Consider the following 27,639-nt stretch of genomic DNA (forward strand, 5'->3'; position numbering starts at 1 on the left):
CCTACTCAAAAGACCATTGCACTTGGATTTCTGAATCTAGACATGAGTAAAATGCATACATGCACATCTTGTTTTATACCAAGCACTACTGTTAATTTATTAAATTGGACTCTCATGACCATGGACAAATAGGGAATCAAATGTCAATCTGTACTGACTTCAGGACATTGATAATAAGGGTAATATAATAGAATATCGATAGAAGATTAGGTTTGGATTCTGAGAACTAAGTCTTTTTTTTGAAAACCATGTAATATAAGACTGACAGGAAGCAGTTTTACTACATATCTAATAAACCACCACAAAGAGTAATAAACCATGACAAAGAGTAGTCTCATAACTTTAAACCGTTTAAGAAAAGATTCCAACTAAGAAAAACTGTGTATGATTCAGCAGAAATTTATAAAGTATTATGCGACTCATTCAATCAAGCTCTAAAAATAGCTACAAGGTATTTAATTTACTTGTCCATGGAAAAGTGATGTGGACTTCATAAACTATAAATCCTTGAAATTAAGAGTGTTGTTCATCAAAATATAGGGAGTATCATGACTTTTAGATTTAAAAAATTTAAAAAAAGAGATAGCTCTAAAAAGGGATTTCAGGTTCATAATGAAGAAAAGTTTGTTGGATATTATTTTCTGAAGGTCAGTAGAGGCCTGTAAAGCAGAAGATTAAGCTAACTGGTGATATCACGTGTGTTGCTGTGGATTATATTAACAGCTGAGAATGTACACCTTAGTCTGGGCTCTGTGTTCTAATTTCAGGTGGTCTGAATTTGATGGTGGCATTGTTATTGCATATGCTCTGAAAAATTAAAAGTTCTGAATTTTTGGCAAATAGGAAAATTGACCAAAGTCAGCCATCAATGATAATATTATTGAGAGTCTGGCATGTGTCAGGCAGTTTTCAGTATTTTATATTACATTATTTTGTTTTATTGTCATATTCAGAGAAAGCCATATTATTTCTGTTTTACGAGTGAGGAAATTGAGACTCAAAGGGAGTAAAGAACTTGACCAGGTCACTGATGGGTAAGAATCAGAGTCAGAGTCCCAACCTTATCCCTGCTTTTACCTGCAAAATATCCCATCCAACGCCTGTCAAAGAGATGTCACTCACAGAATTCTCCTGTGTTTGCCAAGCGAACAACTCCCTGAAGCCTGGATAATACCAAGCCCATTTTCTCACTCCAATTAGGTTGAAATATAACCTAAACATTTATTTACTGGATTTGCAGGGAACACTATTTTTTGTTTGTTTTTTATCTTATCTGTTTAAAGCCTTAGGACATTGGGTAGATTCCACTTCAGTCAAATACTTTCGTAAAATTTCATCTTGTTTTGACTTGGGGCCAGACACATTCGTAGGACTCCGTTATCTGGGTTTTCTTTGAATTTCGAATGCTTTTAAACACTTATATCTTATTTCTGCTGTTACTGAAAAACATGCCACCACAGTCAGAAGGACCTGTTCTATTTTTTCCTTTGCATCCACGAAGTAGGCCTTGAGAAAGGCCTGTACTGGGGCTTAAGATGAAACTTCCTCCGAAGGGGAAAGGAGTTCCCAAATAGGGTCCCCTCAGGGTTGGAGGCCCTGCTTCCCCATGCCTCTGGGATGCAGGAGATTCCTGTTTCCCTGCACAAATGGAGGAAAGGGCCGTGCTAGCTTTGTTGCGGAGGGTGCTGCTGTTAGGTAGGCAAGTGGATCCTTTTTCTTACAACTTTGTTGCCATTATTCAGTACACACTATTTCAATGGCAAATATGTTGGTGAGTTCCCTTCCAAATTTCTCTGCAGATACTCAAAAAACTTGTCAGTTAAAAGATTTGGTAGAAAATTCAGAAAATACAGATGGAAAAGAAAGAAGTTTGAAAGATTCCTGTAATTATATTCCCAGAGACAGAACCACTGCAATTATTTATAATTCTTGTGAGTTTCATAGTGCCACTTACCCATCTGTTCTGTGCAAATATTCTCCTAATACATCTTTTTTTTTTCCCCCACCAAATGTGAGCATACTACGTGCATTGTAGTTTTTAAAACTACTTTTAAAACTAAGTAATATTTTGCGGACATCTTTCTTTGTCAGTCTATCTAGATTCTTATTTATATCTACCTATACTTTTACTTAATTTTAACAGTATAAAATATTCCCCAGAGATGCTCACATTTACTCCAACAATTCCTTAGTATCAGACCAAAAAATGTGGGCATGGATATTTCTGTTTTCTCTTTGACCAAGCTACTGTTCCTTAAGAGGCTAGTATAAAATATTTATTTGTTATTTTATCAAATATTTATTGTCTTCTCTGTGTCAGCCATTGTACTTTGGGCTTGGAATACAAAAGAGAGTAAGACAGTTTCTGCTTATGAGGGACCCACAGTCTTATGCAGACAGTAAATATCACAAACAGACAATTAAAGCGATGGCTGTAGTAGAAGTTGGACATACATTGTTCCTTCTAACTTTAAATCTTATAAACTGGCAGGAAAACATAGGAACAGATAATATTGCTTTCTGTTTTTATTTATGTGCAATCATTTAATGTTTTTAAACAAAAGAAATTCAAACAGCTGTAGGATCCTTTGAGGCTTTTATTTGTCTTCTGTTCTAGGAGAAACACGAAACCATCACCAGTGGGCCTTTCTATTAAGATCAGGAAGAAAGTACGGCTTTCTATGCCTGGTGGAATGGAAGGGAAGGTTCCTTCTGGGTTACCATTGAACTTGTTTCTCAATGCATCATTGCTCCTGCTTTCTTGTTTTCAAGAGTGTGGAAGAAAACCTGGTATTGGGTTTTGACTTGAGTGCCATCTAGCTTTTTTTGAGTCACCTTACAGTATTTAAGCACGTTTCGATGCAGTGGGTCAGCAGGGGCGTTCAAATAAAGTGGTCAACCTCTAACAGAGTCCTCTGAATTTCCATCCCTTCTTCTCTCCTGCTTGCTTTCCTTTCTGTGGTGGCGATGACACCGTTAGGTTGATGTAGAGAGCAATGTTGACATCCTTGATTGTCCTCTGACTGTAAGTCACTCATATTCTCTTTTCAGCGTAAAGTGGGCCCTGCTCTCCTGTGCTGCTCCTGTCCACCCCTGCTTGTATGCCCACCTCAGAATTCTCCCCCACTCCCGTGGTCTTGGTTCTCTTTGCTTTCTGCAAGTTTATTTTAACCTTGGTAGAAATCATGGTTCTGTTTTTAAACCGTAGCTTAGTTTCTTCTCTACTCAGTAAGAGTAGCAACACCAAAGACACCCCCTCCCACAAAACAACATTCAAGTTTCTTCCTGAATATGAGCAGTATTTTTACTGTACAGTGCGTGCACCAGACTGTCCTTGATATATTATTTTTCCTTAGTCTCCACTTGTCAATATGTAAAAAGGGAGTCTGTGCATCATTTTCTTTAATAAAATCACCCTTGAATCCTCCATGCCAATCAGGAGATGCCAAAGCACAAAGTACAACCTGCAGAAATGAGGCCTTGCAGAGCTCAGTGAGTGTAGACTCTAGAGCTCTTCATCACCCAGATATTTGCCCTTCACTTAAACTCCACTCAGATCATTTGTGGAGTGTGTATATGTATTACTCACTCTTTGGTTTTGCACAGATTTGGATGGAATGACTTTTAGAAGAAGTCTAAAAGTCTCCTTGCTACGGGCATGTGTTGCCTAATAAAAGCTTTCCAGGCCAGGCATGTGGCTCACGCCTGTAATCCCAGCACTTTGGGAGGCTGAGGCAGGCAGATCACAAGGTCAGGAGATTGAGACCATCCTGGCTAACATGGTGAAACCCCGTCTACTAAAAATACAAAAATTAGCCGGGTGTGGTGGTGCGCACCTGTCGTCCCAGCTACTCGGGAGGCTGAGGCAGGAGAGTCTCTTGAACTCGGGAGGCGGAGGTTGTGGTGAGCCAAGATTGTACCACTGCACTCCAGCCTGGGCAACAGAGTGAGACTCCATCTGGAGAAAAAAAAAAAAAAGCTTTCTGCACATATATACCCTAATAAAAGAGGATGAGTCTTTCTACTAGAGAACTGTTGCTTTATCTGGAGTGCCTGATTTTTTTTTAGCACCCACCTTTTTCTGGAAGGAAGAGATTCCTAAAGAAAAGAAGTTTGCCAGATTTCTTTCCTTTGCTTTTGGACATGGCTTTTACATTTCAAATGGAATAGTCAAGAAAATAATTTGAATACTACTGGTTGTTTGAGTTCATTATTTCCTAAGAAATACTGCTGATATACAGTTACGAAGCACACCCCAGGATAAAGTCATTTTTGGCCATGTTGAAATGTATCTTTCTAACCTAAGCCTTTGTGTGGGTGTGTTTTTCTTCCACAGGAGATGGCGAATATTTTGGCTCAGAAGCAACTGCGTTCCATCATTTTAACAGTGAGTACCTATGTGCTGTGACCTTTTTGAGGGGGAGGAGTGGCCTGGTGCATTTATTAATTTCTTCTTTTGGCTTCAATCTGTGGTTTGTTCTGTGACTTGCTTCTGTGCTGAAGCAGTAGGAACTCTAAAGAAGGAAAAAGTGAGTTTTTGGAATTGGAATAAATATGGCTTTCCCACAGGAATTGCCTCATTGGGTTGGAGGAAGGAGTTTCTGGAACAGCTCTGGAGAGAGAGGAAGGGGGAATGCATTCTGGCAGGAAGGGCTGGATAGCTCTCTCAGTGGGGCAGGTTAGGGAAATCAGGGCTTAAAAACTTCACCCTGATGAGCTTTTGCTCTTTTAAGGAGGAAACTAGCTGTAAACATATCAGGTACCAAGAGAGATCCTGCAACGTTGATCATCAGTTTTAGGGGGGCCCTTGCAAGACAGAGGAAGGAAAGTATAGATTGGAGCCACTCATTCACTGCAATGCAAAATGCCCTTAAACCTTGGTGGGAAAAAGGCCCTAAGTGTCACCTTGCAGATATTTAGAAATAAACCAAATAACAAGATTTCCTGAGGTTTTACCACATATTTGACTTGCTAGCTACTTGAAAGAAGCAGGTCGATTGATCGCCCTGATTGCAAAAAAGAAAAAAAAAAAGAAGAAAAGAAGAAAAGAAAGAAAAAGACAAATTTCTGTTTGTGTGATTCCAAAGAGCAGGTCAGCAAGCTTAAGATTAAAAACACTTGGTTTTCAAATGCAGGTTTTATTATCATTCAGGTGTGATGAGGCCAACAGATCAGGAGATAGCTGGCATTAAAAGAAAAGGTTGTTCATTATAGTTCCCCAAAGGAGGAGGCATGCCATGCCACTGAGGGATTGGGTGTGCAGAGGAAGCCCAAGGAGAACAGGGCAAGAGCCCTTACTGCGGCTTTTGACGGAAAGGGCGAGTGAGGCCAGGTAAGCTGGCTCAGCAGGTTTAGGATTGGCTAGTTTGAATAATTTCAGTGGGCTTTTCTGGGCTGTCTCTAGTTGTCTGGTATTGGCCCTGGGTGGTTAGGACAGGAGAATAGTGGTCCCAAGAGTACAAGCCAGAGCTTGTAGAGGAGTGGGGAGTGGGTGCCAAGGCTCTGGACTGGCTCGTTTGCTTATGAAAAGAGTCATTTATTATCTCTAGGAATTGGCTAGACCTCGCAGGGGCAGTCTGTCCGGGGTCAGCAGGGTCCCAGATGTCAAAACACTGGAAACAAACAGCACACACACACACACACACACACACTCTCTCTCTCTCTCTCTCTCTCTCTCTCTCTCTCTCTTTCTCTTTCTCTCTCTTCCTCCTCCCTCCCTGACCAATGCAAGTAAGCCATCAAAAGTTAATGATGAAAGTAAATATTCTAGAACCCAAAGTCACACACACACACACACACACACACACACACACACACACACACACTATTCCTCCTCTCACCCCCACCAATGCCAGTAAGCCATCAAAAGTTTATGATGAAAGTAAATGTTCTAGAGCCCAAAGTCAGTGGTAATGACTGCAATTTGTGATGAAGTCAGTTCAATTTTAAACTTTCTGGCTGTCAAGGACGACAAGAAACATATGAGTTTAATTTTCATTGTTTGATAAAAAGAGGTCCCCCTGTTCTTTGGGAAAGATAAACCTTTTCCCTCTGGAACTGAGATCTGAAATGAATCTTGAGGGAGTGTCTTAGTAGATTCTAGGTCCAATTATAGTTTTGGAAGTGCAGAAGTATTCATAATACTGTCCTTTATACTGGCTCTCAATAAATGTAGAAGCCACAGTATCAGCGTGTAGCTCAGTGTCTTCATGTTACCTTGATGTGGCAGTCAGGGTTAGAATGCCCTGAGAAATGAGTGGCATTAATGACTGTAGCCACCCTGTCTCAAAAATTAACTTGCCTAAGTGGGACTTCTTTTATGAAATGTTGATGGCTGAAGTTCGAGGTTGGTACTGTTCTGCAAGAAATTGGAGTTTAGTACTTTCGAGTTACTAAGAAAATAGATACCCATACACTTTAGATACTAAGTGTGTGGTATGAGTTAACATGCTGTTTTGAAGATTGAAAGATAATGGGGTTTGATTTGCTCCTAACCGTCCCATTGTCTAGCTTCCCTGCTTTTCGTAATTTTGGTTCAGTGACTTTGTACTCCCTTATTCCTCCCTGTTCTCGTTCTTCTATTCCTCAGTCTTCTCCCACCCCTCCTTCTTTAATTGGCTGTTTCAGCATGGTGCTTAACAGCCAGGGTGTGGATTGCAGGTGCATGCCAGGTTGGGAGACACCCAGGCGGGACTCTAAGGAACTAGACTTCTTCCAGTCCTGGAGGAAGATCATTTTTCTCTACACTGGACAGCTCTGTCGTTTCCTGAATGGCCACTTAGAAGCTGGCTTACAGCAGTCTTCCCAGGAGCAACTAGGAATTGCCAAGAGAAATGGTCTTTCATATAGCAAGGCGTGACACTCAAAATAACTGATTGAAAGGGTGTTTCACCACGTTGATCCATTGTTTGGCATTTTTAATGTACAGCCAGAATCTCTGTTGAAAAGGCTGTATGTTAGTCCCAAATGCTGAATCTTGAGTTGGTGGCAGCTGTCCCATTTCTGGGCAGGAGTGAGGGCATTGAGAGTGGACCTATCCAGTCTTCCTGTCCTGCCACGTCTTGTATGTTTGTTCTGTTTTCAGTTCTGTTTCTATGGGGAAGAGTTATTTTATCTTTCATTTAATTGTTAACAGTGAGTAAAGTAATTCACAAGCATTTGCTCACTGCGTTTGATGGTGGACGTCCTTATGTAGCTCCCACGGTAGATTAAGATTTGGTGGGTATTTTGCTTTTCTATGTTCCTTCTAAAACTTTTCCCCAGTTTGAAGTGGGCTCACCTGTCAGAGACAGTCCCAGGGTAAAATAATGGCAAGACTGCTTACTATGGGTATGCACCATTGCGTTTTCTGCTGCATGTGACAGATGCTTCTGTCGTAGAAAGCCACAGTTGTCTTGCAGACACCCTCATTTCAAGCATATCTTCTCTTGACTTATATGGCTGCCATCACCAGTCCTTTTCCAGCACTTTTCCCCTTCTACTCCCTCCTGCCCACACTAATTTTTTTTCCTGGGGTGTGACCTGAAGGTCAGGAACCTTACTGAGCTCTGGAATGTAAAGGAAAGCTCTGAAATTCCCTGTAGCCTCACCTGTCTTCTTCATTTCTTGTAACTCCCAAGGAAGACTGTGAGAGTCAGCCTGAGGGTTAATTCTTGTTGTTTCCTTTTCTTTCTTTTATTAAACATTTTATTTGTGAACCATCTCCCTAGCATGTCATCCGAGCCCAGCGGGCCATCAACAATGAGATGGCGCACCAGCTGTATGTTCTGCAAGTGCTCACCTTTAACCTGCTGGAAGACAGGATGATGACCAAAATGGATCCCCAGGACCAAGTGAGTGTACACTGGGCAGCAGTCAAAGCACAGGAAGGAGAGAGAGTGTGTCATTAAAGGTCTTTTCCTGAGGTACCCCAAACTAGGGAGTTTCTGAATTTGAGATGATGTCATTTTATTATCATCTCAGAACTTAGGGGCATGGCTTCAAAATTAGGTGAATCTAGGATCAGAAAATATACCAAACGGATTCTTCCATTAGGCTACAAACGTGCATGTTCTGCCTTTATTGAATAAGAAAGCTTGATGTCACATGACCACAGACCTTAGCCCTTGGCTCTCAATACCTTTAGTGGTAATAGCTTAGGAGTCAAGTTCCCAGACAACCAGGGCCTCTTAGTGACTCTATGTGGCGTTGATTCTGCAGGGTTGAGGCAGAAATTTTCATTCACCAGAGATCAGTGTCAAGAGCAGGGTCCCAGATTAAACCTGATTTCTGGGCCAGCTTTCTGTCAGTTGGCAGTTGGCTGTTGGCTGTAACTCTCTGCTAGGTCTCCTGTTGTGCATGAAAGGTTATGTCTCCATTCAGAAGGCTTTGGGGGCCTTTGCTGTGTGAGGGTAGAGTGAGAGGAAACAGCTGGGAATCCTGCCGTAGCACATTTTCAACTTAAACAGTGCTGCAGCTTTGGAAAGGAAAACACTCATTATTGGCACGTGAGGGACTGATCTGTTGCAGATGTGAACTGCATATGTGAAGTGTGTAGCTGCTGCAGCACTTCTTTCATAGAGGAAGGCCATGCAGCTAAGAATGATGGAGAGGGTTTGAGAGGCTGTGAATGTGCCCCATACTTTTGGCAAGGTATCTGTATAGTCATCCCAGAGAGAAGAGACTGTCATCTTACTACTTACTTCTAGTGACAGAGAGCAATGCATCTTAATACTGAATGACCCTCTTTGTTTGGAAACCCTTTTAAAATTTTATTCATATATTTATTTTATTGTGGAATATATATAATATAAAGTTTACTATTTTAACCATTCTTAAGTGTACAGTTTAGTGGCATTAAGTACATTCACATTGTTATGAAACTGTCATCACCAGCCATCTCCGGAACTATTTTCATCTTGGAGAACCGAAACTCTGTACCCGTTTTAAACACTAACTCCCCATTCCGTCCTCCTAGCCCCTGGTAACCACCATTCTACTCTGTCTATGGATTTGACTACTCCAGGGACCTCATATAATTGGAATCAGACAATATATGTATTTCCGTGTCTGGTTTATTTCACTCAGCATAGTATCTTCAAAGCTCATCCACGTTGTAGCATCTGTTGGGATTGACGTCTTTCAAAGGCTGAATAATATGCCATTGTATGTCCACACCACATTTTGTTCATCCATTTACTGTTGGATGGACACTTGGGTGGTTTGCACCTTTGACCCTTTCTTTCATTTTTGTCCTATGTTTGTTTCCATGAATTTACTTAGCGGGGTGAGGCACTTTGGGTACCCCCAGTTTCCTTAGCTTAGCTTTCTCCAGTCACAACCCTTCCATCGTATCTAGGCCTCCCAGTTAAGACTGCACTGGACTATCAACATTCATGCTTCAGATGACTGCTTGGCTAAGAGGACCCCTGTGGAATACAGCCAGGCCTGACCAGCAGGGAGACTGACGGGGGAAGAGTGATCTGCAAAGCCCTAACTTAGAACATTGGTTCTCTTTTATCTGTTTTTCTTTTGCCTGAATGCAGTGATTCATTTAGACCCCAGGGAAAGAGGGAATATATGTAATGTCACACAATGAAAGCAGCTTTTTCCCCTCCCTTTTCTTTTTATTCCCTGATTCCTTCAGGCTCAGAGAGACATCATATTTGAACTTCGAAGAATTGCTTTTGATGCCGAGTCAGAACCTAATAACAGCAGTGGCAGCATGGAGAAACGAAAGTCTATGTACACACGAGATTATAAGAAACTTGGCTTCATTGTAAGTAAGCCATCTCTAGTATGCTCTCCCTCCAGCCTCCCCAGACCTGACCTCAGCCACATGACTGATGTCTCTTCTGAGCGTGTGGTCCTCTTGCGCTTTACAGAATAGTTTCCACATTTCCAGATGTTTAGTTGGTTTAAACAGGATCACATGAAAATCTCTCTGGCTTCAGTGAAATGGAATAATTTGCACAAGTGTGACTAATACTGGGTTTGTTTATTCAGTTCTGATTAAGTGTAACCGAGAGTAGTTAGCCCAGAATGCATCTAGACTTCATGAAATCTAGTTCACAAGATGCTTAAGATTTGTGTTTGACTTAAATGAATGATGGCAGCTGTGGGACGGATCTTATTATTGTTTCAGTGAGTGGATTACTTACAAATATCAATTTTATATCAAAGTCAAATGGAAAGTTTCCTGAAATTTAATCATGATGAGATTAACACAATTTATGCTTTCTTAAAAGGTCTCTTGCTCTGAATGCCAATAGGTTGTCTCCTAGATTTTTTTTTTTCAGTTTGCAAATTAGAACACAACTTCTCCCGAATATAAGCCATTGTTTTTATTATTTCTACTTGGATTATATTCTTGATTTTATCACCATGAAGTCTCTGACTGACCTTCAGCTAATATCAAATTCTGAAGGTATAAATTTGGATTTCCATTTTAATCTCCATTGTAAATAGCATGTCTGAGATCTTGGCTTTGGTGATTAGAAATTACCAGGCATTATTTTATAATTTCAAATACTCTTTCCTTGAAAAAAAAGTATATGCCATATATATGTGTGTGTGTATATATATATATAGGCATATATGTGTATGTTTGTGTGTGTGTGTATATATATATATATATATATATATATTTGTGTGTATACATATACACACAGACACACCCAAAGATATATATGCACAGTATATATATATATATATATATATATATATATATATATGTATATCTCTACTAATATTTTGACAAATCGTATCATGCTTTATGTGTTCTTGGAGAAGCCTTGTCTTTCATGAGAATATTCTTTGAAAATGTTTTCATATTGCTTAACACGTACTGTTTCATTACTGATTTGTTTTTCATTATTTGGATGTAATACAGTTTATTTAACTGATAAGCCCTTTGGCTAAATGATTCACTGCTTTGAAATTACCCATAAATTTATAATTAATCTCTTGCAACCCAGAACATATGCACACCCATGATCACATTATTAGGATAAATTTGTGGAACTACACTTTGTATGAGACATAGTTTCAAGGCTTTTGATACTGTCAAATTGCTTTCCACACAAAGTAATGACCATTTTAACCATCAGTGGGTCAGACTGATCATTTTTTTAACCCTCTCCAGTAGTGTTTCTTAAGCTAAAAAAAACCCTAAAAACCTGAAAAACTAATAATCTGATAAGTTATTGTTTTTATAGTGTTAGTTTTTAGAACAATTATTATACTTTAAGTAATGAGATACATGTGCAGAACGTGCAGATTTGTTACATAGGTATACACGTGCCTTGGTGGTTTGCTGCATCCATCACCCCAACATCTACATTAGATTTTTCTCCTAATGTTATCCCGCCCCTGTCTCCCTACCTCCTGCTGTACCTCTCCTAGCCCCCCACCCCCAAACAGGCCTGGTATATGATGTTCCCCTCCCTGTGTCCATGTGTTCTCATTGCACAACACCCACTTATGAGTGAGAACATGCAATGTTTGCTTTTCTGTTCTTGTGTCAGTTTGTGAGAATGATGGTTTCCAGCTTTATCCATATTCCTGCAAAGGACATGAACTCATCCTTTTTTATGGCTGCACAGTGTTCCGTGGCGTATATGTGCCACATTTTCTTTATCCAGTTATAGTGTTAGTTTTAATATGACACTTTAAATAAGAATACTTGTTGAATATTCAGCTTTGCAGTTTGCCTTACAGAGGTATTCTGAAATTATTTTTATATAGTATTTTATATTTTGACCTTGGAATTTCATTTTATCTTTTGGTTGAATCAGTTTTTTAAAATTTTAGCAAAAAGAGTCATGGCTGGTGGAGCAGGTGAGTTTCTTCTACTTGGGTATTGATGACTGAAGCTCCAGGGTGGCAGTGGCCTTGCTAGCAGGGCCCCTTTGCCAGAGCGATGGTCCAGGAAGGTGGATGGGACTCCCTTTCTACCTCACCCTCAATTCCTTCCAATTTTTATTTTTATGTGGTAATCAAGATCTCTCCAAGTCACTTGGGAAGTTTTGCAAAATCACCCAGTCTCTCTTACCCTCAAGTCATATCAAAATTACCAAAGAAGAATCAGGGGAGGTACATTTAAAAATACTCTTAATTGATTCCTCTCCTGAGGGAGAGCCTGGTTCTAGGGTGCTCCTGTGACTGCAGTTTCATCTTCCACCTCCTGCCAGTGCCTGGATTTCTTCTGAGCTATGTAGAAAATCCAAAACCTGAATTCTTTCCATGTGCTTCCTCCAGGATGCATGTGTCTCTGTCTCGGTAGTGGTTTTCTTTGGGGGCAGTTGGCTCTCAGAATGCACAGTATGGAGGGACTGAGAAGAGAGGGAGATTGGGGGATGACCACATGGTGGAAATAGGATTAGTATAGAATCTGGGGCTCTGTGAGGGCATCTGGACTGGGGGTGTGTGCTATGAAGCATCTCAGGCCCTGTTCTTATGTGAAATGACCAGTGTATTCCATGAGCCGAATCTGAGTCAGTTTTCTCAATGTAGTTCCATTCATCTTAACATTCTTGTTAATTCCTTGAACAGGTTAGTCTTGGGTGTATTTCTGTCTTAGTTTTCCCTGTCTGCTTAGCGTTCTGCTTCATGAATACAGAATGATAGGTTTTTGTTTTTTAAATTGAAAGTTAATTGGAAGTGGTTTTAAGGCCTTTAGCACTTAGGAGAACTTGAAAACTCATCCTACAAAAAGCAAAGACCCTGAACAGAGAGGAATCGTAAGAGAGTGTGGATTTTCTTTATTTTTCCATGGTTCTTTTTTCGTTTTTGATTTTAGTTCTTCTCCTGAAACTTCTTGCAGGCCACAGTCTTGCATCAGAGAGTTGAGAAGTTGGAAAGACTATTTAGTAATGATTTTGAATGCTGAAAATGACCCAACAACTTTGACAAACAGATAGTTTCACTCTTGAATACCCAGCCAGCCAGAAAGAGTCAGGCCTCAGTAAACAGAATTGCATGGTCATTGCACCACCTAGAGATGGTCTTGCAAAACTGCTGCAAGCTGGCTGATGATATCAGGGTCTGGCTGCCACATCTCTCGATGCTGTAAGCAGTCCCGTGCAGAATTCTCTCTCTACTTTCTAAAAAGAAATCATCTTGCCTGTTAAACTCCTTACTGAACTCTAAGGATTAATTTGAGGTCTGGATCATCTGTCGGATCACTTAGAAGAAAAGATCAGTTCATGAAATGAAGACTGCTATTTCTCATTTTTTTTGCTCCCAAGTAGGCAATGGCCAGGAAGCATCACATGACAAGGCTTTGGAGTTCACTGGGTCTAGATTTAATTTTAGCTTTTCTGCTTTTGTGCCATGGGCCAGCGGTTCAGTCATTTAACCTCTTTGGGCATGGGTTTCCTCAGCTGTGAAACCGGGCAGCATCTTTTTTATGTTGAGATTATGGGAAGGCCCCACAGGACCGTCTGTTAGCGACTAGCACAGCGGCTGGAACCGAAGCGCACTCAGCCCATGCTACTGCCCTTTCTTCCTTTCAGAGAGGACACATCACAGAAATCATCTGCAGCTTTTTAAGTTTTCCAAGGTAAAAGGGGCCATTGCTCCAACAAGGCAAGAAGAACAGCATATTAAAGGACAATAAACCACAACACCTTTAGGGAGGCAGATGGATGGGACATTCCTTCTCAGCACAACTTCCCAATGGAGCAGATTTTTCTGTTAAAATAATTCTAAAGTCATAATCTAGGTGGCTGAGTTGCTTGCAAGGTTAGTCATGACACAGAAAAGCACCTGCTTTTAAAACAAAGCTGCTTCATCTTCTGAGATCCCTCTTTTCTTTTCTTTCTTTCTTTTTCTTTTTTTTTTTTTGATGTGGAGTTTCACTCTTGTCTCTCAGGCTGAGTGCAATGGCCCTGTCTTGGCTCACTGCAACCTCCACCTCCTGGGTTCAAGCAATTCTCCTGCCTCAGCCTTCCAAGTAGCTGGGATTATAGGTACCTGTCACTGCACCTAGCTAATTTTTGTGTTTTTAGTAAAGACAGGGTTTTACCATGTTGGCCGGGCTGGTCTTGAACTACAGGCATGAGCCACTGTACGTGGCCATCTTCTAAGATCTCTTTTACTGATTCTTTGGTTTCAAAATGGCCAGGCCTTCGTAGGTACCCTGGTGGGAGACAGAGTCTCTGTCTGTCGCCCAGGCTGGAGTGCAGTGGTGCAATCCTGGCTTACTGCAACCTCCATCTCCCAGGTTCAAACAATTCTCCTACCTCAGCCTCCTGAGTAGGTGGGATTACAGGCCTTCGCCACCACAGCTGGCTAATTTTTGTATTTTTAGTAGAGATGGGGTTTTGCCATGTTGGCCAGGCTGCTCTCAAACTTCTAACCTCAGGTGATCTGCCTGCCTTGGCCTCCCAAAGTGCTGGGATTACTGGTATGAGCCACCATGCCTGGCTGGGATAATGCCATTCTTACTGGAACTTCTAAGGAAGGGCACGTGGATTCCTGAGAATGATGGAAATCACACTGTCACCTCTAGGATGACTTTAGTTTGAGAACAGGGAAAGTGCTGTATACACACTTGAATGTAGCCACCAAGACCTGTGCACCAGGGCTTTCACACTCTGTAGAGTGTTGCATTCCTGGCTAGAGCCACCTTTAGAATTGTCTCTGCTTTGATTTCCAGTTTGTACCTTTTCTGTTTGTAAATTTCACCTTAATCAGTCTACTGGACGAGCATGAGAAAGGAGATGTCTGTAGTTCATCTTTCTGATCCCTTCTGAATCAAAGCAGATATTAAAACCAGAAAAAGCTTTTTTTTTTTTTTCTTTCCCCTAGTTGCTTTGTTTTCCTTTCTTTTTTCTTGACTAGGAAGAAAAGAAGCTCATTTTTTTTTTAAAGAAGCTGTTTCTAAACAATATAATTTTCTTGAATGTGAAATGTTTTACAAAAATTTTTCATAATATTTTAGGATCATCCTGGAGGGAAAAATGACTAAACTGTGAAGGTGGCAGAAGTAATGGGTAACAGGAAAAAACATTATTTCAGAAATAAGATTCGTGTTCAAAATTTTAAGAGGATTTTCTACCTTCTTGGGTGATAGAAGATAATTATCTTCAGTTACACAAGTATAATTACATGTAATTACGTATGCAGTTCTTAGTGTTATCTTAATATATTTTTTTCATCAAATAGAGATGGCAGGGAATGAAATGAACTACATATTTATATTTTTCTTTCTCTATCTCTGTCCCCATCCTAATACTACGGATGGAAGCATCTTTGTCTAAATGCTACCAGGCTTCAACAGTCATTGTGAGATAACATTGTGATTAACCTTGGGCTGTTCCCATCAATTTCTGACTCTTCCATTCACAGGCTGAGTGACTTGGGTAAGATACTTGACACTTTCATGTCTCTGCGTTTTTTGTTTTTTTTTTTAATTGCATTTTAGGTTTTGGGGTACATGTGATGAACATGCAAGATTGTTGCATAGGTATACACATGGCAGTGTGGTTTGCTGCCTTTGTTTTTTAATCTTTAAAATGAGGGCTAATAATTTTCTCTATCAATATGTGTGTTGCGTAGATTCAATTAGTAGATACTGTAAGTTGTTCAGAGCAGTGCTTGCTACATAGTCGGTGAATCTAGGTGTTATTATTATGATGTTGTTATTGCCATTAATATTATTGGAATGGCACCACGAGCTCTGTGACAGATTGTGATGGGGGAACGTGAGAGTGAGAATTGTAGGTTGTCCAGGGGGGTAGTGTGAAAATGAATGGTAACAGTTCAAGTAACAGTTAAAGGTGAAAGAACAGTGGGTGCTTGAGAAACTGCAGGTCATTTATCATGGCCAGTGTTTATGGTGCAGACAGAGAGGGAAGTAGTGTTGGCTTTAGGAGTGAGGGAAAGGTGATAGAAGAATTTTAAATTCAAAGGGCTTTGCAATATATAGTCAGTCCACATTATTCATGGATTCCATTATTTGCAAATTTGCCTATTTGCTAAAATTTATTTGTAACACCCAAATCAATATTCAAGGTGCTTTTTTTTTTTTTTTTTTTTTTGCTTTTTTTCAATCAGTTTTATTAACATGGGGGTCTAAGTAGATTTCAAAATAAAGACCATTTATACAACGGGACCATTTTAACGTTTACAATAAATCCTGATTGCAGACATGTATGGCTGTTTGGTAGTATTGAGAAACAGTACAATAATGGCAGTTTTTCCAATTGGTGTGTAGTCCTCTACTTATATATTAAATTGCTGTCAAACCAGTAAGACTGCATTTATGCATCCATCATTTTCAGGATTGTTCGTAACCTGGGCATACTTTCCCCAAATAACTTTGCCTCCTTGCGTCACAAGGCCCAATTCGCTCACATTTACCTCAATGACAGTACCTTTGGTAATAACACCCAAAGTTGTATACAGTGGGGGTGAAGGATTCTTCTTTACACCAAGTATTGGTAGGCAAAAGGTGGCTTTCAGTTCAGGATGTGTCACATGGGCTTTCTTGAAACGCAAGCCCATTGGCCTTATGAATCTTTCATATTTAGGTGGTTTTCTTGTAAAGCCATCTCCAACAAAGCATACTTTAGTAACCATCCTATTCCATGCCTTCTTCTTTCTCTTTCCTGTTCGAATAACTTTTAATACTTCTGTTTCTCCCTGGGCACGGACTTTAGGCAGAGGGACTTCCCATTTTCCCGCCTTCTCTTTTTGTTTCTGTTTAATCATATTGGAAAGTACTTTAGCTCGAGATTGTCCTTCTCTGTCCAGCAGATAGGCAGGTACTGCTCCCTGTGGAGTCTTCTCATCATTCTTCTGTTTGGTGTTTCTCTTTTCATGCATCTTGATAGTCTTTTTCATTTGTATTTTCTCAGCGTGGCGCTGTTTATGGTAAAGCTTAGCTTTCAGACCAATCATTTTCTTTGCCTTCTTTGAACGTTCATGAGCTTCTCGGCTTTCCTTCTTTCTCTTTTTCTCATGGTAATCCAAACGGTATCCATAGCGTTTACGATGTAATTCAATGTATTCGTTCTGTGGCATGGTGATGGCCACAGAGCTGCCAGGAGCGGCCCCAGGGACGTAAAAATGCTCTTAGTTTTCGGGTCTCTGAGACCCACGAGCCGACACCACACAGGCCACGACAGGAAAGTCAAGGTGCTTTTTAAAAGTCATTCTTGGACAAATACACAGTGGCAAAAAAATTGAGTTACCTAACTCAGATATTCCGGCTGAAGTCGAACGTGCCTTACTGTTTCAGCGCTCATGCTTCAAACAAGTGTCCCTTTCCCCGTCTGTGTAGGCCATGTTTTTCTCGTTTTTGTGCTTCCTGCTTTCTGATGGTAATTTCACAGTTTCAAATGGCTCCTAAATGTAGAGCTGAAGTATTGTTGAAGTGAAAGAAGGCTGTGATGTGCCACGCAGAAAAAATACAAAATATATGTGTTTGTTAAGCTTTGTTAAGGCAGTGGTTACAGCACTGTTGGCTGAGCATTCACTGTTAATGAATCAACCGTGTATACTAAATAGGGTGTCTTTAAACAGAAACGCACATAAACCAAGGTTATATATTCACTAGTTGGCCAAAATGTTATGGTCAAAGGCTTGCAGAAACAATTCTATATTGGTCCTAGGAGCAGTGGTTCAGTAATTGTTAACTGAAGGTTTGCAGCAACTTTCTAGGATGTTACTATTGCAAATAAGAATAAACTACTATATTGGAAGTTCCCGGGGAGCTTTTGGGTAAAGGTAAACTATGGAGAGGAGAATCCAGAGGGTCTTGCCTGTGGTAAGTGGGGAAGAGAAAGTCTGCTCTTAAATGGTAAGAAGGAAAAGTTAAATAATTTCTGCAAATCATTTAGTACTGCTCAGTACCATGTAGGAATTCACAGGGAAAGTATTATAATTTACTACGATTCAATTCATTTATTTAAAATCCAGAAACTGCTTTGGAATGGCCACTATACCAAAATACCTCATCCCTGAAAACCTGATGAATTCTCAGAAACATTCTAGCTGAAGAGAACCTTGTCTATAGTTGACTTATCTTATATTTCAGCACCAATCCCAATGTGATTTTATCATAGGCTTTCATCACGAAGAATGTGGTTCACAATCTTGGACTATAAGGACTGGTATTAGTAAGAATCTAGAATACATTGGCAGGTATTGAATAAATTAAGTTTCGACATTTAGTTGATTTTTGTGGCATTCTCCTTTTGCAACAGGGCGTCTCTGGCATAAGATAAAGCAGGTTTTTTTCTCCTATATCCCATATTAATAACTGGGATAGTATTCTGAACCAAGCACTTGGCTTTCAAATAAATTTTAGATATAACCCATGAACAATAGGGCAAAAAGGACAATATTTTTAAAAACACACATTTACTGAAATCCTGTATGGTTATAGCTTTACAGAATGCAGGAGGTCCCTGGGTAAAGGGATTACCTGGGATGATTCAGGCTGTGTGAACTCACAGAGATGTGCCTGTTCCTCAGGAACCAGATCTTACACACTCTGCCTCCTTGACACTTTGGTGGGATCTGACAGTCTCTTTCCCTATCTGAAATGCTTGACAGTTGATCAGATCTGACACTCTGTTTCCCTATCTGAAATGCTGCAGATCTAGGTGTCGTCTTGCTGTATTGAGGCAACGCTGCTCTGAATAAGCCAGGAGATTCCTTAGTGAACCAGAGCAGAAATAGCCACCAGGTGGCGCAAGACCACAGCCATTGGCTCTCAGCCAGCTCTGGCTGACCAGCTGCTGGGACATTCCGCTACATCCCAACCCTGCTTGTAAGCCTGAAGCCTTTGAGGTTGTTTAAAGGCCAAGACAGGGGTTCTTGGGGTCTCCTTAGAGAACTCTAAAGCTTTCATCAGGGCCCGGCAGGAATTAGAAGCATTCTTGGGTGTGCAACTGGCCTCCCTGTTAAATGGGATCTGCCTGATATTCATGGCAGATGGGCTTTTCCCCAGTTCTGCATCTCCCAACTCCCATTCCCAGTTATTTTTCCTTACACTGTCATGAAAGTATTTTAAGTAGGGCAAGCAACCTATACAAGTAATTTTTTCTTTCTGTCTTAGCATGGAAATACAGGGAAGTATGCATTGGAAATGGAAAATCTATATGAATATTGACTGTAAAAACCACAATAATAATGTATTTGGGGGTTGGAAGTATGCATAATTAAATACGTGACAGTAAGAACGTGAAGAGGGCAGGGTGATAAAGGGAGTCGACATGAACCAGCCTCGGTGGGGAGTTGTGCAGAGCTGTCTGGGGAAGTTTGATCTGACTCTTTGACATGTGGTTCTCAGGTAAGCAGAATCTTTTAGAATCATTTTTCAACTTTTTAAAAAAAGTAGCCACCTCTGGAGCTGTATGCTCAGAAGTGCTGTTGAGAGTTCTGTTTTAATGGTAGGGAGCATTCGAGTCTCTCGAACATTCTTTTCTTTTTATCTCTAACTTTTCCTTCTTCAGTCCTACAAATATTAAGGGGAAATTATTTTTGTATTTTTATTTTTATTTGAGACAGGGTCTCACTTTGTCATCCAGGCTGGCCTAAAGTGGGTGATCTCGGCTCACTGCAATCTCTGCCTCCTGGACTCCAGCTATCCTCCCACCTGAGTAGATGGGACCACAGGCGTGTACCACCACAGCCAGCTATTTCTTTTTTTTTTTTTTTTGTACTTTTAGTAGAGACAGTATTTCACGATGTTGCCCAGTCTGGTCTCAAACTCTTGAGCTCAAGTGACCCACCCGCCTTGACTTCCCAGTGTGCTGGGATTACAGGTGTAAGCTACAATGCCTGGCTATAGAGGGGAATTTTAAAAAGGAAGAGAAGTCAAAGCAGGGTGGCCCATGAGGCTGCTGATGGGTCAAGCAAAAGCTGTCTGGGAGTTTCATTGCACACTACATTGATTGGCAACTGGGCATCCTTTTCAGGTGGCTCACTCATCACAGGTGAAGAGAAGACTGCCAGTGCCCTGCCTGTGCATGTTCAGTGTTGCCTTTGTGCTGTCTTTCTTCGATGCTTTTGGTCAAATGACACAGAACATGGCATGCACTGTCTTCATGTTTAATTTTATACAGAGACCATAATTGTCTTAAAGTTGTAGCTGCTAGTTGGGCGCAGTGACAGTTTGGGAAGCAGAGGAGGGAGGATCAACTGAGGCCAGGAGTTCAAAACCAGCCTGGGCAATAAAGTGAGACTGTGTCTCTGGCAAAACAAATAAATAAATATCTATGTGGTGGCACACACAGTGGGACTACAGTGGTGTGCCACCATGCTCAGTTAATTAAAAAACATATATATCTATATATATATCTATATACATGCATATATACATATATAGTACAGTAGTGTGCCACAATGCCCAGTTAATTAAAAAACATATATGTTATTTATATACATATATGTAATATATACATATTTTTATATATATGTAATATATGCATAAATGTATAAATGTTACTTATATACATATATGTTATAAATATATGTATGTAACATATATTACATATATCTGTATACAAATAACATGCATATATATGTATATGTTTTTTAATTAGCTGAGCATGGTGGCACACCACTGTAGTCCCAGCTGTTTGGGAGGCAGAGGTGAGAGGATCCCTTGAACCAAAAAGGTTAAGGCTGCAGCAAGTTATGATTGCATCACTGAATTCCAGCCTAGGCAATAAAGTGAGACCCTTTTTCTCTTTGGAAAAAAGAAAAGTTGTAGTTACACACATAGAAAAGAAAAAGTTAGCCTTGGAAAGCTCTCTTGAAAAAACCAAGAAGTTCAGATTTATTTCCTGTCATTGAACCAAGTAAAACAAGTACATTGAGTCATGGGGTAGGGCTTCTTTCTGCACACTGGACTCTTCAAAGGTAACTCGAGGCCTCGTGGGGCCATGTCCACTTCAGTGTAGTGTCATCATACCTCCTAGGGGTGCAGGGAGATTGAAAGTTCCACTTAGAATACTTGCAGATCTTTCTTCTGTGACCCACCTTTACTGTCAGCTGCATTGACAAAGGACATCCGAAGCTGGTGCAGCGGGACCCCTGGGGCAGTGCTAACACAAGCTTTCTGTCACTGTCGCAGGTGAAGAGCCAGCCCATGTTTTGCACTTGCTGCAGGGTGTGTGCTGTTGCCACCATTTCCATCTGTTTGATGACTTTCATATGTGATATGTTACTTCCTTCTTCCTACCCTGGCATGGGAGGGAGCAGGGAGAAGTAGTGATTGCTGGGAATAATCTCATTTCAGAAGCACCCATGACCTGTGGACTCCATCTGAAAAGGGGATGCATGAATAATTGTACTTTCAAAACTTTTTTTGTTTTTGTTTTTGTTTTTGAGACAAGGTCTTGTTCTGTCTCCCAGGCTGGAGTGCAGTGCAACCTTCAGTGACTTCCAGGGCTCAAGTGATCCTCCCACCTCATTCTCTCAGAGTGCTAGAATTACACGTCTGAGACACCGTGTGCAGCCCATTTTCATATTTTTAAAGCAACTATTTTAAAGGAAAACTTTCAAAAACATATGACCTATGATTCATTGCCATGATAAACTTGACCTTCGTTCTTCTCTCTTGCTTTTTGCTGTAGTTAAATTTAACCCCAGACACAATTTCTCAGGATGGTTATTGAACACCAGGCGAAGAGACAGGTTTCTTCCACTCCTGTTTTTCCAGACTCCTTTCCCATTTGCCACGCGTTGCTGTGTCTTCGGAGGGACATTTGTGGCCTGTTAGGGTTGAATCTGTCCTCTGGTCACTAGGGGGCGCGCCTGTCAAAGGCATGTGCGTGAGAAACGCCACAGGCTGATGGTGCTTCCATAAAGAGCAACTGTGATGTGTTCAGGAGGTGGAGGACTTAGTGGGGACTCTTCTAAGTGGGGTAAGATTGGAAGCGTCAGAAGAATGCTTTTACAGCCAGAATCTTCCTCCTTCCCCCTTTTAGCTCAAAATCTCCAGTAACTCTGTCCCCTGGCTGTGGCAGGAGAGGCAGCGTATTAAATGGTGTCAGTCCTTCATCTCTGAGTGTATCATGCAAACTTTCTTGGCGTCCTTTCTTTGCACATGGGGCTTTGGAGCAAAAGGGCACCATCCAGCAGGTGCAAGGGTGACACATAGGGAACCAAGGGCAAGGAAACGTCAGGGTCTTGTGATGTATAAGCGAGTCAATTCTGTTTGAGGCTAATACAGCATAGCTTTTATGAGTGCAGCCTTTGGTGCCAGACTGCCTGGTTTTGCATCGCAGCTTCATTGCTCTTTAGCTGGGTGACCTTGGACACTTTGCCTAACCTTTCCTTGTCTCATTAGTAAGTTGGGCAGAGTATTATCTCCCACCCAATCTTGTTATGGACATTAATGAGTTAATAAATGTTACGTTCTGAGAAACTTTGGCATGGAGCCAGTTTTAGTAAGTTCTTACAATTGATGATTGTCATTTGGAGTCGCATATCTTAAAGTCCTTGAATTCTAGATTGATGATTGTCCTGAGGAGTGTCATATCCCAAAGTCCTTGAATTCTAGAGAATTTTCTTGAGAGTGCTTAGCAGTGCAGGACTTTTGGACCCCACCAAAGAGCCTCTTTAGTGAAGGAAGAGGTGGATTTTTTGCTCTGCATTATTGCTACTCTGGAATTAGCATGTAGGCACATGGCTGAGGATGTCCTATTGGTGCCTGCTCTTATGCGGACTTTCAAAAGCAGGTATGACTTAAAATCACAATGTATATTAAATCGATGTTGCTGTCCACAACAGATAGCACTTTTCAATTGGATACCAATACCTTTTGGAGAGTGCCTTGGACCTAGGCTGGGCAGTGTTAGGACAGAGGACCACCAGAGTCTGGCAGGGCTGAGTGGTGATGAGGTCCTGGTACCTGGGATGGGTAGTTACAGGCATCCAGCACCTCTTCCTCCGATGATTTTCTGTAGGTGCCTGGACTCTTGATTTTGCCTCTAGTAGGATCATATCGAAGCACCCCAAGAACAGCGCCAGCTATTCTGGGTTGCAGGCAAGAGAGGAAAGGAATGACCAGTTATGAGTCCCTTGATCCAGTTACCTGCTTCCCATTGACCCTGCTTTTCACGGCCATCAAACAGCTCCACGTGAAGCTAGCATGCCTTCTATCTTTATCCTGTCTCCTAAGACAGTGTGCTGTTACACCACTTTTCATTTTGTTTTCCATTTTTCCAAGTGGTGACCATTTGTCACAGTGCCCTTCCTACCTCTGGATTCAGTGTGATGTGACCTCGGGAGAGGAGGTGTGAGCACGACGTCCAGACTTGGACGTGTCTGTTTCATGTCTGCCAGGAAGTAATTTTTATGCTGGGAGCTGGCTTCATGGCGTGGGATTCTAATTCTGGGGATGGCATTTTGTATGTGTAGGAAGACTGTCAGAACCTTTCCAATGGGAAGGGACAAGAACCAATTTGAGAATCACATGGTTACATAAGAACTGGCCCTGTGCGGGCATCTCTGTACACTTCCTGTACGTGTTCATTTTGAAGACGAGAGAAAGAGGAGCAGGAAGAATCTCCCATGAGCTCTGCAAACCTACAGATGTTCCAATGAGAGGTGGCACACACTCCCGAGATGGTGCTCGGGACAACATGGTTAAAAGGGTAAGGGTATTTGTTAACCCTTTGCTTTCTTATTATTCCTGTCCCTCCTCTTTAAGTGTGTACATTACCAAACTGGCTAGATGGTTGAGTATCTATCATTTGTAGGTGTCCTGCTAGGGTTTTCATTGGTCTTATCCCAGTAAGAAAATAGCTACAGCGGCCACCCCCAGCAGCAGTAGCATCCAGGGGACTTTTTGGGACCTGGGCCAGCAAGTTCCCATATGCAGTATCTCATTCTGTCTCCACAAGACACAAGACACAAGGACTATTATGTCTGTTTTAGAGATGAAGAAAAGGAGGCTTACAGCTTCTGAAGATTTGAAACCTGCCTATAAAGGCTGTAGTGTTTCGGCAGGACGAGAAGACATGTGCAGACTTAATTTTTGTTCTCAAGTTGTTTAGTCACAGGTGCAGACACTCATGGGAGCAAGGCGGTGAAATAGAGGAAAGCCGCAGATCTCAGTGAAGCTTTATTTCTAGCCTCCCATACCAAGGACACCCTCCACTCCCTTGGAGTCTTTGGGAAAGCCACCAAACGCTTGTCTCGCTGTGGCCTTTCCAGACTCAGGATGGTATTCCCATTAATGAAGACCACATACCAACCACCTGCTTGCTTCTTCTTAAAGGAACATGCACATGATACTGTCCTTCCTGGATCTCGAGCTAAACCCAGCAGGAGCAAGGCCATGTTTCTATCTGGGCGTAGAAAGCAAAATGGTGCTTGCCTGTTGCTGAAAGCAGCGTTGCTTCCGGTTTTCCCGAGGTGCTGTAAATCCCTCCCTAATGCTCACAGCAGGCAAGTGGCAGGGCCGGCATTTGGCCCCATTCACCCTGATGCCAGTCCTCCTCAACCTCAGCCTCGAGGCTGTGCTGTCTTGCTATTTAAGGAAAAGGAGACATGCTGGCTGAAAGGTCTCCGTCTCTCTTTACATTCAATTCAGGTAAATCCAGGAGACCTTGTCTCCATTCTCTGCTTATTGAGCCTCTGCGTGCTTTCTCAGTGTTATTCATTTGTTGACGACCTTGCTGCATAGCCAGAGCAAAGCAGTGAGAAATCAAGTGTTACTCCTGACTGAGGTCCTGAATCCTCGTCCTCCTGCTTCATGATAATCCAGAAATCAGCCTTCATTTTTTGCCTCCTGTTATTGATGGATGGAGCCTGAAGTTAGCAGTTTTGAATTTGGTTCCCACAATCCCCCCAGCCCTTTTTTATATTTATCTATGATGTCATATACTAAAGCTTTTCCTTGTTAGGTTTCTCGAAGGGTTCTCCCACATTCCCACTGCAGCCGTTCCTTGTCACTTATGAGCATTAGGGCAAAAGGAAAGGACTGGAAAATGGGGACCAAGAAGAGGGAGGCCTCTGCACTATGGCTTTTAAAGTTCGGGGGCATCTACCAGAGATGGTGCGTACGTCTGGGACTAGGTCAGTTAGGAGAAGAGCCATGCCAGCTTTTGCAGCGAGGAAAGCTGTGGGAGGAGGCACCTTTCTTCCTCACTTCAGGAAGCATTGCAGATTCCTGCACCTGCTGCTAATTGCAGGGAGCCCCACCTCCAGCCGGCTGGGCATCCAAACAGGCATCCAAGGCAAGGGACGGGGGCCTGTGAGTTTCCTCCATCTGATCTGAGTGGCTCACTGAAAGATGGCCTCCCATCTGTAGAGCACCTTGATAATAACAGATCATGCCACGGAACAGGGTCATGTTGGAGTTTAATCAAGACTGAAAATAAGAGACTAATATATTCATTTTTCTCATGCAACCAAAATGTAGGAGCATTTATGATATTTAAGGCAACGTATGGACAGGCCTTTAGTCACAAAGATGAATCAGGGAGAAGCCAAGGCCTTCATGGAATTTATTGCTGAGTGAACTCCCTGTTGCTCTGGACCTCACGTGTGCTGTTCTCTCTCCTGAACTCTCATGGCCTCTCCTCTACAATTCTCAGTTCGGAACTGAGAGTGTTGCCTTCTTAGACTGGACAGGGGGAGTCTGCTGGGAGCTCTCCCAGTCCAGGTCCTACGCCTGTTTCAGCACATAGTTTGTACTTACTCACAAGCCCCATGTCCTCCTGAGAGGGATAGGAGCTTGTCTACTTAGCACGCCTTTGCATCCCTTGCCCATGGCACAATTCCTGCCACTGGATAGCATATGGTAAGTGTGTGCTGAATGAATGAATGAGTAGATCGATTAAGGATTCTACCAGTCAGGAAGAGAGACTTGTTTACTTATAGGTCGAAGTTGGTATATGCTATGAGAGACAGACAAATAGACTAAAGTACTTCTGAAATTCCGAACAGGGATAAGGAGAATTTGTTTGAGGACTCATTGAGATTTTACAGTGGAGAAGACACTGAAGATGAACGTTAAAGGATAGGTAGTGTTTGGACATGAATGAGCTGTGGAGGAGGAGGAGCGTGGGTGACCAACAAGCTGTGGGAAGTGGAACAATGTGAAGTTTCCTTTAATTTCTGCTCCTTTGAGGCTGGGCCATAAAAGATTATGTGCTGTGGTGTTTGGATGATATTCGATAATTTGTAAATTAGGAAATAGTGCAGTTAAAGCTGATAATTTCACTTTGGTGGTAGTAAAGGGATGGCAGAAAATTGGAAGAGGCTGGAGGTGATATTGGCCGAAACTAGAAATAGCAGGGGAATAGAAAGGGAAAAAATAAATGTGAAAGAAAAGGTGTGGAGCACAGGGCTTGGTACCAGATTGGATATGGGGGGCGTTGCACAGCGTGCGTGGCCGGAAAGCTGGGTTGCTCTTTCTGCAGATAGGAGACACAGCTTTGGGAAGGGGCTGGCTTGTTCCATTTAGGATAACAGATACTTGAATTACTGTCTGGACTTTCAGTTGGAGATAGCCAGAAAACCATCGGAAATAAAAATACCGAGCACAGGTTAACATTTGCTTGACACTTACAGTAACCTGGCAAGTGTTTTGTTAGCCTATTTTGATGAAAGGGGAGCTGGGAAACTATAGAACAAAGAATAAACTGGCCGGGACGTACATCCAGTATGTGACACCTGGGACTCCTGTCTTCACGCGTCAAGTTCCGTGCTTGTTCTGGAGAATTTTCCCAGGAGAGTCAGGGCTTTCCAGAGAATTCTGGATGAGAAGTGCCAGTGAGATGTATTTAGAGGGGCAAGATGCTGAGGCAGCACCGGGTGAGATCATTTGGGGAAGCCTAGAGTGGCTTCTTCTAAGCATGTACTAGAGTCGCATGTTGATGTGTATGTACATGTATGTACGTGTGTGTGCACAGTGTGTGTGCATGTGTGTGCTCATCTGCCAGCAGGAGAGAAAATGGTGATAGAGAAAGCTGGAAAGAGGATGGCCCATCACGCAGGGGCTCTGATTTGTTTGTAAGAGCTGGGAAACACAATTGATACTCTTCCCGTAGCAGGCCATTGGCGCAGTCCTATTTTCACCGTTTCTTAGTGACTCACACTGTATCAATAGTGCTGCCTTATTTTTAGTGCTGAGTATGAGTGTGCTGCGGAAGGCTGCCAGTTACCAAGGAGGCTACGCCTCTAAGCTCCTGCAAGGAGCCCCCCAGCGGTGACTCCAGTCTCCATGTCACTCTCTGATAACCCCTGGCAGAGCACATCGTTAACCTGAGGGCTGACTGCTCTGTGCTGCTTGCCCTCCATCACTGCTTATATAATGGCTTTTTATTCTTATTCAGTTTATGTGTTAGAAAAAATGACCTCTATAAAGGAGATTTCTGTGAAAATCTCACGGAGAGCCAGGGGTCTTGGTTGTATACAATCGCTGTGCAGGTTGGGCTGTGTAGCCCCACCCAGTACAGGAGTTTTGAGTCTGATTGGCCTCCCTGAGCCTCCTCTCTCACCAAGAATCCTAGGGCAGCGGGTGGAAAGTGGTCAGAGCACTCACAAAGTCCTCAGCACTTTTTACAAGATAATACAAACCCAGCAAAAGGGTAATTTTCAAGTTGAATTCTTCAAATCCCTCACAAAAATTCCATTTTTATGTCCAAGCACACATCTGTAATGTTTTGTATTTTGATTTCATGACCC

The 27,639-nt window shown here is 41.9% G+C and overlaps 1 protein-coding gene and 1 pseudogene across 7 annotated transcripts in view; one reads left to right on the top strand and one right to left on the bottom strand.

The window, feature by feature from the left end:
• The window catches only part of ELMO1 (engulfment and cell motility 1), a 573,930-nt gene that overhangs the window by 227,764 nt on the left and 318,527 nt on the right, over positions 1-27,639 (top strand). For 5 of the 7 annotated variants that reach the window (XR_012512236.1, XM_010341311.3, XM_010341312.3 and 2 more), the window contains exons 11-14: positions 2,981-3,025; positions 4,337-4,387; positions 7,710-7,832; positions 9,626-9,757. Coding sequence is in view for 6 of the 7 variants with exons in the window: in XM_010341311.3 (XP_010339613.1) it covers positions 2,981-3,025; positions 4,337-4,387; positions 7,710-7,832; positions 9,626-9,757 (351 nt within the window). In the remaining variant the exon portion in view is untranslated. The remainder of the gene's footprint in view (positions 1-2,980; positions 3,026-4,336; positions 4,388-7,709; positions 7,833-9,625; positions 9,758-27,639) is intronic. The other 2 variants (XM_003930745.4, XM_003930746.4) reach the window with 1 other exon arrangement.
• On the bottom strand, positions 16,151-17,110 carry LOC120360899 (ribosome biogenesis protein NSA2 homolog pseudogene; annotated as a pseudogene).

The sequence above is a fragment of the Saimiri boliviensis genome, chromosome 10 (genome assembly GCF_048565385.1).
Source record: "Saimiri boliviensis isolate mSaiBol1 chromosome 10, mSaiBol1.pri, whole genome shotgun sequence".
Lineage (NCBI taxonomy): Eukaryota > Metazoa > Chordata > Mammalia > Primates > Cebidae > Saimiri > Saimiri boliviensis.